Source organism: Ahaetulla prasina, chromosome 3 (assembly GCF_028640845.1).
Source record: "Ahaetulla prasina isolate Xishuangbanna chromosome 3, ASM2864084v1, whole genome shotgun sequence".
NCBI classification, from domain to species: Eukaryota; Metazoa; Chordata; class Lepidosauria; order Squamata; family Colubridae; genus Ahaetulla; species Ahaetulla prasina.
This window is the reverse complement of record NC_080541.1, coordinates 109,234,026-109,252,064: the sequence shown is the minus strand read 5'-3', so window position 1 is coordinate 109,252,064 and position 18,039 is coordinate 109,234,026. Positions and strand designations below refer to the sequence as shown.

General features: G+C 41.9%; 1 protein-coding gene across 5 annotated transcripts in view; it reads right to left on the bottom strand.

Moving 5' to 3' along the window:
• Positions 1 to 17,509, bottom strand: part of ANKHD1 (ankyrin repeat and KH domain containing 1) — a 159,810-nt gene extending 142,301 nt beyond the window's left edge. For 4 of the 5 annotated variants that reach the window (XM_058178201.1, XM_058178204.1, XM_058178202.1 and 1 more), the window contains exon 1: positions 17,104 to 17,509. In XM_058178201.1, the coding sequence (XP_058034184.1) occupies positions 17,104 to 17,406 (303 nt within the window). In that variant the 5' untranslated portion in view covers positions 17,407 to 17,509. The remainder of the gene's footprint in view (positions 1 to 17,103) is intronic. The other variant, XM_058178205.1, reaches the window with a different exon arrangement.
• Between the last annotated feature and the right edge of the window lie 530 nt (positions 17,510 to 18,039).

Sequence of the window (18,039 nt, the reverse complement as noted above, 5' to 3'; positions counted from 1 at the left end):
ACAACTGAGTCTGCCGGTTGAGAAGCTCCTCCTCTTCCTCTTGCCTCCCACTTTCAGATGAAGGAGATACGGCAGACTGGCATGCTGAGCTGAAAAAAACAAGGGGAGACCCCCCGTCCCGCCCCTCCCTGCCTAGCCTGTAACAGATCCCCGGAGGACCAGGAATAAATGACAGGGTGGGGCTGACTGCTGTCCCTGCAATCGACAGAAGATGCGTTCAGGTAAACCAACGCCCTTTCTCTTCGATTGCTGGGACAGCAGTCAGATTGGGGACATGCCAAAGCTGCTACCCTATAGGGAGGGATGAGAAACTGAGTCCGACGGTCCCGGGAGTGGAATAACCCTCTGGAGGACCCTACGACCAAAGGCAGCATCGGCTGATGCAAACCTGTCCACCTTATAGTGTCTAATGAATGGTGAAGGAGAAGACCATGTGGCAGCCCTGCAGACCTCCTCTAAGGATGCCTGCGTAGCCCAGGCAGCAGAGGTAGAGGCACTACGGGTTGAATGGGCTGTGATGTGGCGAGGAATGGGAAGGGCTTGAGAGGAATAGGCTGTGGCAATAGATGCCCTAAGCCATCTCCCTAAAGTGGGTGAGGAAACCTTCTGACCTAAAGAGATTGGTTGAAAGGAAACAAAAAGAGCCTCCGATCTCCGAATGGGAGAAGTTCGCTTAAGGTATATCTGGAGAGCCCTGCGAACATCAAGGGTGTGCCAGGAACGTTCTAGGGCATGAGACGGGTTGGGACAGAAATTAGGAAGGACCAACTCCTGAGCCCTATGAAAGGGAGTGTTGATCTTAGGGACAAATGTGGGATCTAATCTAAGGACTACTCTGTCCGTGTGGAAAACACAAAGGTCCGGTCTAGAAGAAAGGGCTGCTAGCTCTGAAATCCGACGGGCGGACGTAATCGCTACCAAAAAGACTACCTTATACATTAGGAATTTCAGGCCCACCTCCCGTAAAGGTTCAAAGGGGGGTTTGGTGAGGGCATTAAGAACCCTAGAAAGGTCCCATGAAGGGTAGCGGTGTAAGATCTGAGATTGGAAGCAGCCCGTAAAAATTCCCGAATGAGAGGGACTTGGGAAAGGGAACCTCGAGCCCTGCAAACCCTGATGGAGGCCAGGGCGGCTACCTGCCTACGTAAGGTGTTAGGGGAGCGACCCGCATCTAAACCGTCCTGGAGAAAGCCTCAGTGGGAGCCAAGTTTCTCTTGGAGCACCAAGAAGCGAACCTAGCCCAAGTGGCGTCGTATATTTTGTTCGTGGAAGCTCGTCTAGCTGACTGTAATGTCCTGATGACGCGAGGAGATATGTCTACTTCCCTCAGGAGGCGCCTGACAACCGCCCAGTGGTTAGCTGAAGCCAGCTTGCTGACGGATGTATCAGGGATCCCTGAGTCAGAACCACCTTGTGAGGCAGAATCCTCCAGGGAGGTTGGACTGATAGGGCTTGAAGATCCGCAAACCAGGGCCGACGAGGCCAATGAGGTGCTATCAAGATGATTTCCGCTTGCTCCTCCAATAGTTTCCTGACTACTTTTGGCAATTAAGGAGAGGGGGGGGGAAGCGTATAGAAGGCCGGGAGGCCAACTGCTGCATAGAGCATCCACGCCTTCGGCCCCTGGAGAAGGAAACCTGCTGAAGAACCTCGCTGTCTGGGCATTGGCCCGTGTGGCAAAAAGATCGACTTCTGGAGAGCCAAATCGGTTCGACAATTCCTTGAACAAATCCGGGTGAATGCTCCATTCCCCCTGGTCCAGTGTGGTTCGACTTAGCTTGTCTGCCTGGACATTCGCCACCCCTGAGATGTGAGTTGCCTTTATCGATCTGAGGTGCCGTTCCCCCCAAAGGCCCAAGCTCTCCGCCTCCCTCATCAAGAGCCGAGAGTGGGTCCCTCCGAAGCGATTGACATGGGCCTTTGCAGCCATGTTGTCTGTTCTTATGAGAATGTCGTGACCCTGAACTCTGTCCTGAAAGACCCGTAATGCCAGGTGGATGGCTCTCAGTTCCAGCCAATTGATATTGTGAGATAGATCGTGAGGGGTCCATTTGCCCTGAGCCATTTCTGACTCTAGGTGAGCCCCCCAGCCATAAAGGCTTGCGTCTGTGGTCAAGACCAGACGATCTGGTTCTCTGAAGACCGTGCCCTTGTTCACTGCTGGAGAAATCCACCAACGAAGAGACCTCCGAACCTTGGTGGGGAGAACTACTCTGCGAAGGGAGGCTCCCTGCAGCTTCCTTTGGAACGGGAGAAGAAACCACTGCAGGGGCCTGCAGTGAAGGCGTGCCCAAGGGACTATCCCTATGCAAGATACCATCTTCCCCAGAAGCTGGGATAAAGACCTCAGAGGAACAGGGTCCCCTGACGTGACTGACTTGACCAGTGACCGCAAACTGGTCAGGCGTTCCTGAGACAGAAATACTGTGGTGATGGATGTGTCTATGACTGCCCCCAGGTGTTGGATGCGAGTCGTCGGTACCAAATGGCTCTTTCCTGTATTGATGGAAAACCCGTGGCTCCTTAAGACCCGAAGGGTCATAGACAGATCCAGTAGGGCTAGATGTACTGACCTGGATTGAATAAGGAGATCGTCTAGATAGCACTGAATTCGGATTGGCAAGGTGCGAAGATGACCTGCCAGAGCAGCCATTATTTTGGTGAATACTCGAGGATCCGAGGCAAGGCCGAATGGGAGAGCCCGATACTGGTAGTGCCGACTCGCATGACAAAACCTTAGGTATTTCTGATAGGCTGGGTGAATGGGGACATGGAGATACGCTTCCGTCACATCTATTGAGGTAAGGAAATCCCCTTGGCGCAGGCCCTCCAGTATGGACTGGAGAGAGTGCATCTTGAACCGCCAATAAACTAAACGACGGTTCAGGGATTTTAAATCCAGAATCGCTCTCCACGCCCCCGAAGATTTCTGTACCAAGAAAAGGCGAGAGTAAAACCCCTGCCCCTGCTGGTCCTGGGGAACCGGCTGAATTGCTCGAATTTCCAAGAGGTGATCGATAGCCGATTCCAGCAGGAGCCGCTTTGCCCGATCCCGTGGGAGGGGTCATCGGAGAAATCGAGACGGAGGGGTGGAAAGAAATTCCAGAGAGAGGACCAGCCGGACCGTCTCCCTCACCCAGGAGTCCGTGGTTGAGATCTCCCACTGGCTGGCAAAGAAAGCCAGGCGGCCCCCAATGGAAAGATCCACGGATTTGTCAGCGGTATCTATGGAATGGGCGACCCCTTCCCCCTCGAAAGGGACGCTTGGAAGGACCCCTCTGACTAGGGTTACCTGACCTATCCTGTGACCTACCCTGACGGGAGGGGAAATAACGCTGGGGTCTGTTACCTGAAGGTCCCTGACCTGAACCTCGAAAGGAACGAAAGGAAGAGCTAGCTGAAGGACGGAACTCAGATTTGCGAGAGAGAGAGGGAAGAACCCTACGCTTATCCTTAGTCTCAATGAGTAAAGGTTCCAGAGAGTTACCAAAAAGCTTACCCCCTTGAAAAGGAGCAGAGGCTAAACGCCATTTATTCTTAGCATCTGCCTGCCAATGACGGAGCCATAATAGGCGGCGTGAAGCCACCGTGGACCCTATGGCCTTGGCTGCAAAACGGGAGGCATGCATAGTAGAGTCAGCTGAGTACTCTAAGGAAGCCACAATTTTATTGATGTCCTGATGAGAGCGGACATCAGAAGATGGTAAACGCTCCTGTAATTGGTTTGATCCAAAGAAGGGCAGCCCTATTGAAAAAGGAGGCTACCAAAGATGACTTGACAGACCAAGCAACCGCTTGGTGAGTTTTAACTAAGGAATATTCGGAACGTTTATCCTCTGGCTTAAGGTTCTCTTCCGGAGGTCCAGCCGTGACTGAAGGGGAAACTAATGCTGCTACAGGGGAATCTACCACAGGGACCTGAAGCAATTTAGAAACCTCGGGGGCCAAATTGAATAATCTTCTATCTAGTGCTGAAGGGTTGGGCCCCGAGGCAGGAACATTCCATTGGCGTATAAGAACATCCTGGAAAAGCCTGGGGCCTGGAATCTCCTCAGGTTCCAGAGCTGGTTCCTCAAATAGAGGAATGGAAGACTGACTAGGCTTGGAAACAGAATCAGAGGTAACTGGTGCAGCAAGGCCAGTGGTATCCCTGGCCTTATGCAAGAGAGACCTAAACAGCTGAGGCTTAAAGAGACCTACGAACGAAGGTTGGTCTGGAGAAAGGTCTTCATCCTCAGATAAATCTAAATCCCTTACATCCTCTACTCCAGAAGAGGCCTGGCTAGGAGGAGCCCCAGTGAGAACTTGAGCCCCTGAACGGGCCTGGTCCAAAGTCAATTGAGACTGGCATTCTGATGCACTATTACACTGTGACACCCAGGACTCTGTTCTACGCTGCCATTCTGTAGCTAGACTCCTTTGAATTGCTGCTTCAATCATGTTGGCAATTTCAGGAGCAATAATTGGTTCTTTTTTAGAACCCCTGGGATCTGCTGTTTCCTCCCCCCCTACAGAAATACCTTGCTGAGGAAGGGGTAGCTGAGATGGAATATCAGAGGAAACCTCCTGTGGGGCCATGCCAAAAAGTCTCTCATTAATCCCTCCTGCTTTAGCCAAAGAGAGAGATTCTCTATCAGGAGAAAGCGATAAAGGGGCATCTTGCTCAGTGATGGGGACCCCAGGACTTTGAATGGCAGAAGTGGATGGCTGGGCTGTGGCAACAGAAATGGTCTGCTGAGGGGAGGCCTCCTGAAGGGCAGAAAGTCGCACAGCCTTTTCAATGGCCTTCTCAATGGCCTTATGGCGTTTGAGGGCATCCTTATCCTGGGCTGGAACAGATTGCCTTGATTTAGAGGTTTGATGTCTAGAGGACTTGGACCTCTTAGAGGAATGAGATGACTCAGGAGATTCCTTTGAAGAAAGGCCTCTCTTGCGTGATTGATGAGAGGCAGAGTCAGCCATTCTAAATATGGACTAGGCCTCAAAGAGCCACGAGGCAAATCCAAAATGGAGGGAGCTAATTGTCCGATTAAAGCGGCCCTAAACAGAATCCAAACAAATAACAATAATGAGCTATAAGGGGGAATGAGGAAGAAACCCCCTAAGCTCTGTGCCCTCCAAGGAAAATCAAGAGAGAAGCTTCTCACCGTCAGAATAGTCTCCAGAGGTCCTTCCAACGTTTCCAGGCCCCTTTCAATCCAAGGAGAAGAGGCCTGTTTCCCACGAGGCTTCAGAAAGCCGAGGGAGGAAGCCGGTTCCAGGAGCAGCTGCAGCAGGAGCCTCCCTCCCAGCTCTGGCGCGAAACTTGAAAAGAAGGCTGTGAGCAGCTTCCTCGAGGCTTTGGAAAGCCGGGGGAGGGGGAGGGGGCGAAAACCGGTCCCAGGAGCGGCCCCTGCTGGTGCCTCTCTTCGCTGCAGCCAGGAAACAGGCAATTAGCTCTGCAGAGCTTCCTGGCTTGCCCATGAGGCCTTGAAAGGCCGAGGGCGAAAGCCGGCTTCTGAGCTTGATTCCAAGGCGTGAAAGGGCTGCAGCCTTGCAAAAAAAGACGTCCAAGCTCTATCAGAGAGAAGCCTGCCACCAGCGGGCTTGGGCGTGAGCCTTTCTCGCTGGAAAGAGGCCCCCAAAGCAGTTAAATAGGGGAGCCTCTGAGGATAGTAAGGAAAAACTCCTTACTCCTCTAGTCTCTTTCTTTTCCTTTTTTTCTTTTTAAATCTAGAATAATTGCTGGGCAGCTCAGCAAAATGTGTCTTGTCTGATCAGAACTGAGTCTGAAAATGGGAGGCAAGAGGAAGAGGAGGAGCTTCTCAACCGGCAGACTCAGTTGTCATCAGACAGGAGTCACTCCCCCCAATCTGACTGCTGTCCCAGCAATCGAAGAGAACACCGGGAGCCACAAAACCCTTCCTATTTCTTGAGTGGCCATAAAACTAGCATATGTAGTTGTATTAAATGTTCTGTTTTCTTCTGAAATTTTTCTTTTCTTGGATTTATCCATGGTTGACCTACTGGGGGTTGAAAAGCTCAATAAATCACGTGCCGGAGAGTGTTGCGCATTGGCGGTTGTGATGCATATTTTGAGTGACAGAGACGCAGCTGAGGGGTAAAAGAGCCACATGCGGCTCCAGAGCTGCAGGTTGGTGACCCCTGGGTTAGGGAGACAGAGCTGGAAATCAGGTAAGACAGCAAGAGGAGCTCCATCTTGCTCCATGCACCCGAAAATAATAAGATAAAGCCAAGCGCTCATTTCGGGGTGCAAAAAATATAAGACACAATCTTATTTTCGGGAAAACACAGTATATAAAGATAAGCTTAGACAAGCTTTTACAGTAAAAATTTAAAACAAGTTATGCAAATTCGTTTTATATAAACTTGTACAAAGACCAATTTCATGAAGCATTACTTTTTGTCAGGTAAGCTTGTTTTGAATTTGGGGAAAAATCATTATATTTTGAAAACTAAATAGTTAATGTACAATAAAGAACACTACTATTCTAGGGAATTTTAAAAATATTTTGGTTTTTGCTATTGAAGAAATAAGGAAAAAAATATGAAAGATCAAAGTAAGTATGATAATGCGGGAGAGAGGAGGAATTGAGTTAACTCATACAATGACAGGATCAAAATCAGCATATTTTAAACAATTAGGTTTATGATAATTCTTCATTAATGTATATTCTTAAATAAAAATATTAACTTGCATTGGCTGAATAAAACTTCATCTTTAAATGGAATTTCATCACTCCATATCTATAATGCACTTTACATGGGGCTCCCCTTGAAAAGACCCTGGATATAGTGATTAAGCAGCAACTGCATTTTTAAAGAAACTATTGCTACAATATGCTTTATACATGAAAGCGCTAGTGTCAATCCTTTGAATTAATTTATCTTTATATTAATAAATGTTAAGAAGTGAAAGATGAAGATCTTATAACAAAAGAACTCTGCTGCAAAAGGCTATTAATCCAGCATTCTGTTTTTCATAATTTTTTCATAATTCAAATAGGTATTACCTATTTCAAATATTATGGGAAGCTCATAAAATCATAAAATGCCTATACTAAAAGAGTTGTATTAGTTGCCATTTGTTTACTTGGCACAATTTAAGGCTCTTCTGTTAACCTGTAAACCCCCAAACTGCTTAAGGCCTGTTTCTTTCAGGATGAACCTGTCTAGTTATTTAAGTCACCAGGAGAAACCTCTTTGAAGATTCCCCACTGCCAGAAGTTTATCTGACATATGGGGGGAAAAAACCTTCTCTACTTGTCTTGCAAAACCCATGGACTGTACTTCCCAAGTATTCAGGAAAATAGTCAAAAGAAATATTTTATCAAACATTTAATTAATTTAATTTATTTTAAGGATTTTTTATTTTTTATTTCCATAAAATAAAATCCTAGCTGATATGAAACACAACTGGGAAGATATTAGAATAATATCATGCTTATGCCATTTTTCCAAGGCATCTGATGGTTGGCCAGTATGGGGGAAAAAATGGCCTTTTGTCCTGTGTAGTACAACTTTTCAAGAATATTCCATCTGTGAATGTTAATCCAATTTTCCTTACGGAAAAAAAAACCTACATACAAATTCATCTTTCCCGGTGACTTACGCTTCTAAACAAATGTCGAATAAGTCAATGTAGAACAAGCCTTTGCTATTCCATGAGAATTTAATTGTACTTATTTTACAGGATTCTTCTGATAAGGATAAAACTGGATTACCATATACCATTTTGTGTTCTAGAGAGAAAGGTACGACATAAACCTAACTGCATTAATACAAACTTTGCATGTCCTAACTTGAACCAAAGGTCCTTTTTCAAGTGGCAATTGGACTTTCTGGTGTTGTTTTTTTCCCCCCCCTCTCTCTCTCTCTCTCTCTCTCTACACACACACACATACACACATACACACACACACACATGCATGTACATACATCCGTATGTGACTAAATGCCAAAGGTGCACAGAACGCTGTTACCTACCCACCAAAGGTGGTCCCTATTTTTCTACTTGCATTTTTATATGCTTTCGAACTGCTAGGTTGGCAGAAGTTGGGACAAGTAACGGGAAATCACCCCGTTACGTGGCACTAGGGATTCGAACCGCTGAATTGCCGACCTTTCGATCAACAAGCTCAGTGTCTTAGCCGAGCCAACGCGTCCCTTGGGGGGGGTGCATGCGTGTATATATGTATGTGTGTGTGCACACACACACACACATATACTGAGAGAGAGAGAGAGAGAGAGAGATGCCTATGCAAATGCTAAAGCAGTCTCACAAGGCCTCTTCTCTAAACTCTGCTGATCTGTGTTTTGTAATGGGTACAGATCTTTTATATCCAGCTCAAAAGCATACAATACTGTCCTTGAAACTGCATTCTGGATCTTTTACTACCATCTTGCTGTGAATCAAGCAAAGGAAACTTTTCTTTCTAATCCCTAAGTTGTTATCGGAAAGTATGGATAAAAAGGTTTTTTCTTCCCTTGTCAATACTCCCTATAATTATTAATTAAATATGCATTCTTTATTTATTGAATTTTAGAATCCTACATTTATTACCTTATAAATAACTCAAGGAAGCAAACATACTTAATATTTCTTTCTCCTATTTTCACAACAACAATCCTATTTAATTAGAAAGAAAGACTGACCCAAAATTACCCAGCTGATTTTATATGTCTAAGGTGGGACTAGTCTCCTGGTTTTTGCACCATCACTTTAACCTCTATACCAAACTGGTTCTCTTATATCACCAACTTTCGCAAACAGGGCAGGGAACGCCTGGGCAGATAACAGTTGACTCCATATTTGTAAAACTCAAGATTTTCAAGCCATCTTACATTTCTCTGCAAACAGTTCAAAATTATTCTCAAACTCGGAACATGTAGTTAACTGACTCTCCCTAATTCTCCTTGCCCACAAATAGCATTATCAAATAGCACAAGATACAATCTATGTTTCATTACACACTGCGCTCCAAGTCGCCATGATGTTGAATTATTAAAAAAATAATTTTGGGATATAAGAAGAGTTTATGTTGAAGAAAATTTCTCACTTTGTCCTGAGGTTAGAACATATCTTTGAACAATCTGTTTTGTTCTATGCTAGGAACACTGAAACAGCTAATACAAGCTCAAAAAATTCTGCTAATCTACATTACAATATTTTAATATTTACAGTCTCAGGACAAGGATTATGCAGGTTTGGATGGGGAGGAACTGTCTCCAACTGAGTTCTACCAAGAGTCAGTGACTCTGTGTATAGACCATCCAGACCTGAGGATACAGGTAGTCCTCATGTAATGATTGTTCTGCTTAACAACTGTTTAAATTAGAATAGTACTGAAAAACTTTATGACCAGTTCTTGCACTTCATGCTTGTCACAATATCCCTGCAGTCACATATAGGAAATCCTTGCACTTCGCCACTAAGTAACATTTACAACCCATTGCACTGTTCCACAGTCACGATTAATCTTTGTGCACTTGCTTGCCAGCTTCTGATAAGCAATGTCAATGGAGAAGTCAGTAGTAAAATTGCAAAGTCATAGGATGTCTTGCTTAACAATCTTGGGTGATTTGCATAATGACAACCACTAAAGTGAGGTCATAAGTCTGTTGTGGTCACATGATACCTTGTTGTCATTTAGAAGATCTGTAAAGAATTCTTTTCACTCACATCTTTGAAGAAGTGGACCCCTTTCATACTGCCTGGGATGTTTTATTTTTTATCTATTCTTTACTGGTTTTTATTTCTTTGTTGGATTGTTGTGAGCCATCCAGACTCAATGTCAGGTAGCATACAAGTTTAATGTATTATTATAATTCTGCCCTATTTTCTGTTCAAACATTTTTAGGTTTTAATAAACTTCGAATTGACATTGCCAAAATATTTTAATCAATGTTTAATTTTTCAGCACCTATCTGGAAAAAACATAATCTCAGATATGAAGATTCATATATAGCATGTGGTAAGTTTAAGAAATCTGGTTTTGTTCTCTTATCTAGAGAAAAGCTAGAGGAAATTGGCATACCCTCCATAAAGAAATACCAGCTAGTTGATCAACAGCTGTGCAATAACATCCGAAAGCTAAGTGTAATTTTTAGAGCCAATGGAAGAAATCTGTCTAAAGCAATACCTACTCAAAAAAGAATAAATGCATTTAATTTTTATACAATTGCATTGATCATAAGATTTGCTGATCTAGCAAAGTACATCCCCAAGCTTCCTGGCAGACCACTACACACCATGGCATAGGATGATGTAATCCTCCAAAAAAATCTGTTGTCTTGAGAAAAACTCCCAAGATACTTGAGTTAATTACACTTAACGCAATTCTAAAAAAACTATAAAAATCTTAAGTCATGTTTTTAAAAAATGGGAAAAGGATAGAAAATTATTATGCATAAGATTATTGAAGTACTTGGTGGTTGCCTTCTCAACCTCAACACCTGAGAAGACATATACAAAATACTCTGTAGGAGATACTCAGAAAGTGTTTGTTTCTGAACTATGTCAGTATTGTTTTTTGAAGTAAAAACATGTCAGCTGCTTTACAGTGTTTCCTTAAGAATTATGCACATTAAAAAGGTGATTTAGTCTGATGTTCTATGGTCTATCCTTGTGGTATAATTTCAGTTGAGATTTTGGTTCATGATTAATTCATAAATGAAACTTATCTTTGCTGCAGTAAGATTATTTTGTTAATTATGGTTTATATGTGTAAAAAGACACTGAAAAAGCAGTTTCTAGCTTATTAGTTTTCCTCTGTGTTTGTCTTTACTTTTGCCTGAAAAAGTTAAATAGAAATACCTAACTGAAAACATTTGATTTCCAAAATTTTCTATGTAGAAGTGCTTAAGAGCATATCTCTCCCTATCTCTTGAGTGTTATAGAGCTGAAATATAGGTGGCTCAAGTAAATGTTCTTCTTTCAGTACTATTTCCAAGCTAATATAATACGGTGCCTTTTCTGTCCTATATGTATCTGACCTGAATAAAGGTGGAACGGGCAGCTCATATTCTATTGCCCTGCCACTTACGTATAAATATTTATATAGCTCTGATTGCATCTTTGGTACGAGGCTTGCTAGGAAGTGAAGTTGACTTTAATTTGTCACTGATCAGAGCAATCCAAGCACCCGCAACACAAAAGCTAAATTTCATGGTATCATTTCCTCTGCACACTTATATAAATATAAATTAACTTGTTTGATTAGTTTGGCAGTAAAGTCTTTTTTAGGATTTTAGAGACAAATCTTGAACAGTACAGATTTGTTAAAACCCTTTTTACATTTTTGTAAGGAATTGTACGATGCTCATCTTATTGATATTCAAGGAGATGGACCAAACAATAATAAGCCATTAGATGCTAAAACTATATTAAAGCATGACTGTAAAAATAATAATTTCACCTTTCAAGTCTCTGACTAGTATATGTTGATTAAAAAAAAGCTAAAAATGATTTTGTAAATTCAAATCCTATTTCCAGCCTTATTAAATTACTACCCAGGAATTCTACAATTATTCTCATTTATGAAGGGACAAAGTATTGTGCTTTACTACAGGGACAGATTTTAGGCTTGTGAAACTCCATAATATGAAGTGCTTTCTTCCAGCTCAAATAATGGCCTTTGTTGACCAAGCATAACTTGACCACACTAATCCTTTCAAAGCTCCAAGACCAGATCAAGCTATTCCAGAAGTTATAGCCTACACAAAATATGCAAAGGCTATGCTCACCCATACCATACCATACCGTACCATACCAGTCATGTCATACGCATTCTACGCAGGCTATTAGTTAGCCACTAATTTAATTTCAGGATGATATACAAATACAATATTTAGGAACATTTGATGGAGCACCTGCTCTCTGAGACACCTGCTCATTACTTAAAAGATTCAATGATGATGCCTTCTTGAAAGAATCACATCTGACAATAAGTTTACTGTATTATCAATATGAGAAAGGGCATCTTATTCAGTGTATCTGTTCACCTAAGCTTAATTAAATTCTGCGCTTTTTGTTGGCGCTGTTACCTTGTTTCAGATACTTAAGGAATTTATGGGTAAAACATATGTGTTTTTACTGGGTTTTTTTGAATTGTAGATTTTAAAACATTTTATTTTAAATGTTTATCCCTGCATTGGAATTATTTGTAAGGAGCATATACATAAATAATAAAATGCATAATCTGTCTTGATTTAATAAAATATGTAAGAATTCTGAACCAAGGAACTTGATTTCCATGCTAAAACATATAATTCCTCTATGCAAAAAAAAAAAGATTTTGCTTATTTGGGGGGGGGGGTGTCATAAAAATTCACATTCATAAAAATGAGAAAGTCAGAAAATATTGCAAGCAATACCACTGCTAGTAAATTCAGGCCCTTGGCTCACCAGTGCCTCATAAGTTAATACTGATCATTTTTCTATCTCTGTTGTCATAAAAATTGAAAGTTCTCCAATTCTCAGATACTGCCTTTACAATTTACTGCAGTTTTCTCACCAAGGTTTTTCTGAAGTAGTTTGCCATTTCCTCCTTCCTAGGGCTGAAAAAAAATGACTGGCCAAAGGTTAACTAGCTGGCTTCATGCCAAGGCAGGACTAAAACTCATGATCTTCAGGTTTCTAGACTGATGCCTAGCCTGAACCACCAAAGTGGCTCAGATACAGCTACTACCAAAGTGGAAATGGAAATATGGTTTATAACAAAACTATTTAATAATAAAAAATAAGGAACTACTGTAATCGCATGTGTAAAGATCTACTGATTGTTTCAGGAAGAGATAGATTTGATCACAATTACATTTACATTCATTGTGTTTATAAACAGTTTAGTTGTTTGGTATTTAGAATTTGAATTCATCTAACACAAACCCAATTATCCAATAATTATTTTGCTAAATCATGTTATTGAAAAAAAGTGCATCAAATCACCAAATAAATGGTTTCTAAATGCACTGAGAGAACCCTGACATTTTGTGGGGAGCTCAGGAAGATTTTTTCCCCTGACATAATCACTAAAGACAGATCAGAGTTTAGAAATGCCGATTGCTAGTTTCATACTTTCAGTTACAAACAAGCAAACCACATTATGGATTAATGTTTTGTTTGACTCAAGTCTTTGCCTTAATGAATAAACTTTTCCTAACCAGACTGAAGCTTTTAAGAATCTTCTATAATACAAATATGATGGCAACAAATCTAGGATAGTGACATTTAAACGACTGTGTACAATTGCATATTTAATAGTGGGTCAAATTCGTAGTGGTATGGTGAGTAAATCCTAGCCTCATCACACATGGCTCACTTACCCAGTTTGTTTTCTAAGCTCTTCCTCCCAGCTGGAATCTAGAGAGAGAAGGTAGATAATTGGCAGAAAAAAGTTGATTTCACCTTACTGTTCTTTTTTAAAAAAACTCCACTTTGTGGATGATGTGGCAGATCCCAGTTGCAATCTTCTTTTAAACAGGGAACTACCCCATAAAATGCAACGTGATTTTTTAAGAATAGAAAGGGAACAGTAAGAATTCAATTAACTTTCTTCCTCCAATTATCTACACACCCCTCACCCATGTATTTTTCTCATCGTTGCATGAACAGCAATGTACTGCAATTGCTAAAACAACATGCAGTTTTAGGCTGTACCAAGAGGTATAATGACAAAATCATGAGAACTGATATATGACCGTATGGTGCGCAGTCACAGTCACTAAGACAAAAGGATGCCGAGAAACTGGAGAGTGCAAAGAAAAATAATAAAGATGGTAAGGGGCTTGGAGGTTAAATCCTATGAAAAACAGTAAAAGGAATTTGATATGTTTAGCATAAAAAAGAGAAGGGTAACAGGGGACAAGACAGCAATCTTCCAATACATATGAAGGAATGACACAGGGAAGAGAGTGTGGATGTATTCTTCAGAGCAACTAAAGATAAGATAAGACCTTCCAATGGGTGGCAGTTTACAGTAAGCGATCCAACCCTGAAATAAGGAATTTCTTAATTGTGAGAGCTATGAAGCAATGAACAGCCTCCTCCTGATACTAGTGTTCCATCATTAGACGTTTCCTAGAACTGAATAGCCATTTGTTTGGGATGGTCAGAGTTCCACATTGGGCAGAGGATTGGACCAGACGACCTCTAAGGTCCCTTCCAATCCTAAAATTCTATTATTTCAGTGAGTGTACAATGTGCAAGACCAACCCAGACTGATTCATGCAATTATAGGTAAAGGATACTGTATCATCTAATATAGCAAACTACAATCAGCTAGTTTACTAGTCACTCATTATGTTGGTATATCAGCCACCTTTGCATGGTCATTTGTTAGTACTTTAGTTTTGCACTGTATTAAATTAAGATTTGTAAACCCTGGTTTATTATAATAGCTGGATTTGTACAAGAATTATTTATGATTCAAAACTGAATTATTTTATGGTTTAGCATAGAGTGAACCAGCCTCAGTATCTGAAAAGGTAAATTAAATTTATATTAATCTCAGATGTGAAATGTGTCATCTAGGCCTACAAAAACAAGTAAACTTTTACAAAACGTATCTACAACTTGTGATTTTAAATTCTGACTTGGCCATAATTTTAACCAATGGCTCACATTCAAATGTCTGACTAGCAAGCCTGAAAAGCTGCTTCCTTCTCCACCCCCCCAAGTAAGGTAATAATGAAACCCCAGACCCAACAAAAATCTAATCATATATGTGCATTGACACTGTAAAACATCATACCCAAACTAATAATCTGAAGCAGTCATGCAGATTATTCACAGGCAAGCTGACAGAGGAAATATTATAAGTTAAAATATAAACAGGGCCATGGCATAGCTTCTGATCCTAAGAGAACATGAATACTAAACATGAAAAATGAAGATAAGGGTCCAAAATAATTAACAATATATCAATATCAATATATCTATATCAAAAATAATAATTTTTGATATAGAAACTAAAGTTGGATTTCAATGCTCTTTTTTCTGCAGACCGCTTCAAAATCGTACAGCCATAGCAATTTTTACTTCCATGTAAATTGAACATACATAGCCTATATTTTAATAATCATTTCTCTTTAACAGTAACGGTATACAGACCCAACACCAGGCTGCTGAGAAGATCCCCTTCAACAGACAAATGCTTAAAAAAATTGTTTGCAGTAGCTCCTTATTATAAAAATCAGAGAACTAAACCAAGATCTGGTTAGCTTTAATAATCTGGCCTTCATGAAATTAGCATCAATTTCTATTAAAAAAATCAAGTAGAGAGCCATGTAACAATATTCTTGACTGTTCTATAACTATTTTTTTCTGTTTCATATGGATGGAATTGAGAATTTGTACTCAATTATGCACAATTAGCATTGTGACCTTATGCACCGGAGACAAATTTCTTGTGTGTCCAATCACACTTGACCAATAAAGAATTCTATTCTATCTTCCAAGCACTAGAACCAAAGAATAAAACCTTGCCCAATCTAGTGCCATCCATGTGTGCAAAAATTCCTAAAATCTTTTACAGGGGGGCTTTATGAGAGTTCAATAATTCTGAAAAACCTTAGATTGAAGAACAATGAATTATAGGAAATCCTTGACTTACAACCACAATTGAGCCCAAAGCTTCTGTTGCTAAGCGAGACAGATTAAGTAAATTGTCCCATTTTAGGACCTCTCTTGCCACAGTTAAGTGGATCATGGCACTTGTTTAGTAACACATTTAAGTAAATCTGGCTTTATCATTGACTTTGCTCATCAGAAGGTTGCAAAAGGTAATTACAGGACCCTGAGACACTGCAAATTTCATAAATGTGAACCACCTACCAAGCAACCAAATTTTGATCACATGACCATGGGGATACCGCCACCAGTAGTTAAGTATAAAAACGGTCTTAAGTCACTTTTTTCAGTGCCACTGTAACTTTAACAATCACTAAATGAATGGTTGTAAATCAAGGACTACCTGTAATCTTTTTCTTTAAATGTATTAATGCTATCCTATCTAAATCCTTCTGGGAAAACACATCTGAATTTTGCAACAAATATTTGCAATTAATTTTTAATTCTAATGGCATCCTTTATACTATACATAAATGCCTTCAGAATTTCCTATTAAGATCACTATTATTCTGTGGTCTTTTAAAATATTTTATAATATCTTCATATGTGAAGCTACAAATAAAAACTAAATAATGCAACAAATTTCAAAAAACACATTACCCATTACCATAAGCATACATCCTTAAAAATGATATCCAGGGTGAAAATAGTACCTGCTGTTCCCCCCCCCCCCATACCAGAAAGCAATTATTCGTTTCAGGAAATAAACCACACAATTATGTGCAAACTACTGTAAATGATGCTCCTACATGTCTAGTTAGGCACATTTAAGTTTGAATGTGAGAAGCCATGAATATCCAGATCAGATTATCATTTATCTGAATTTTCTGGCATTCATTCTTAAAATAAATACATGCAGCTTAAGACTCTTTTTTATCTATAAGATGAAGTTGAAGACTCTCATACATTGAGAAGTAATCCTCAGTTGCATCTAAGCACACAAAAAACTATCAAGATAAATACAATTCCAGTCAAAGGGATCTGAATTAAATTTACACGTTAAAACTAACACAAAAAAGGAGGTCTTATTACTCTCACAGATCTCTCGCCAACCTCGAAAAAGCAATTAGCACAACTTTCTACAATAAAACCCTCGCAGGCGCGGGAAAGAAGATTCTGCAGAAAGCGAAGATCGCTTCCGCCATCATCGAGACCTGAACAGGTAAGGCGAGAGAGACGGGCTAATAAGGAGCGAGCAGGGCTCGTCTCCAGTTGCTCTCGCTTTACACAATGAATCAAGAAACAAGAGCAGGCCTCGGCCCTCCTCCTATTAAAATCGGAGGCGCAACCGGGGCCCGATTTGGGTGTTGGGGCGTCTGGCTGGGTCTCCACCCTCCTTTATGCGACCAGAAAGGCCTGCAGAAAGGATCCCGGAGCTTGACGGGCGGGGCTGGCACCCAGCGCGGCAGGGAGCTTCGTTCGAGACGGCGACCATCCTTCGCGGATAGCCTGGCGGGAGCGAAGGCCTCTCTCACCTCAGACACTTCGTCCTCGTCGCTGCCAGATCCACCGCCGCCCCCACTTCTCAGGACAGCGGCCGCCAGTTTAAAGTCGAGGGCGGCAGCGGCGGCAGCAGCCCCGGCCTCTCCCGAAGTTGTTGCTGAGCCTATCGGCCCACAGGGCCCAGCCTCTCCGAAGAGGCGCACGGCCCGCAACCCCAACGGGTTAGGCCCGGCCGTGGAGGCCTCAACGATGGCGGCCGGGGCAGCACGGGGCGTCACCGAGTCTATTTCCTCATCGCCGGTGGGAGTCGGGGCGGCTGTGCCGTCCGTAAGCATCGCGCGTTGATCCAAGCTTCAGCCGTGGGAGGGGGGGGGGAACGCCGTCTCCGTCCCCTCACAGCAGCAGCGCCACTAACTTCTCACACCCTATCTAACCCACAGTCACCGCGCTGCCCTCGCCAATCCAGTTCCCTTTTTCCATTGGTCACATTCGCTCGATGCTTCCAGCCCTATTGGATACAATCGTTGTCACTCTAGAATCTCGTCACGCGCTCCTTCACCCTCCCACCAGCAAGATACTTTGAGAGTACACGCTGAGGCAGTTTAGATTGCCCGCCCACCACTTGTCCTGCAAGCCCGCTTCCTGAAACTGCTTTAATATTATTAGATAGCTACTATGTCAATCAATTTCTAGCCTCCAAATTTTGTTATCTGAGTGGCTAAGGCAACGGTATTTCGAAATACCTTTAAGCTTGATTAAACAGAATAAACATCAATCATAGCCTTCTCTTCTTGGCGGTGTCCGATTGGTGTATTCTTTTTTTCTTTTCCAACTTCCTCTCTTTCCACTAAAATGTTCGACCGGAGAAATCAAACTCCCCCGCTTAAAAAAAAATAGCGTCAGGATAGGAAAGAATGTGTGTTTCTTAATTGCAGTATATACAAGCCTGTCTTTGCATTCCACTTCAA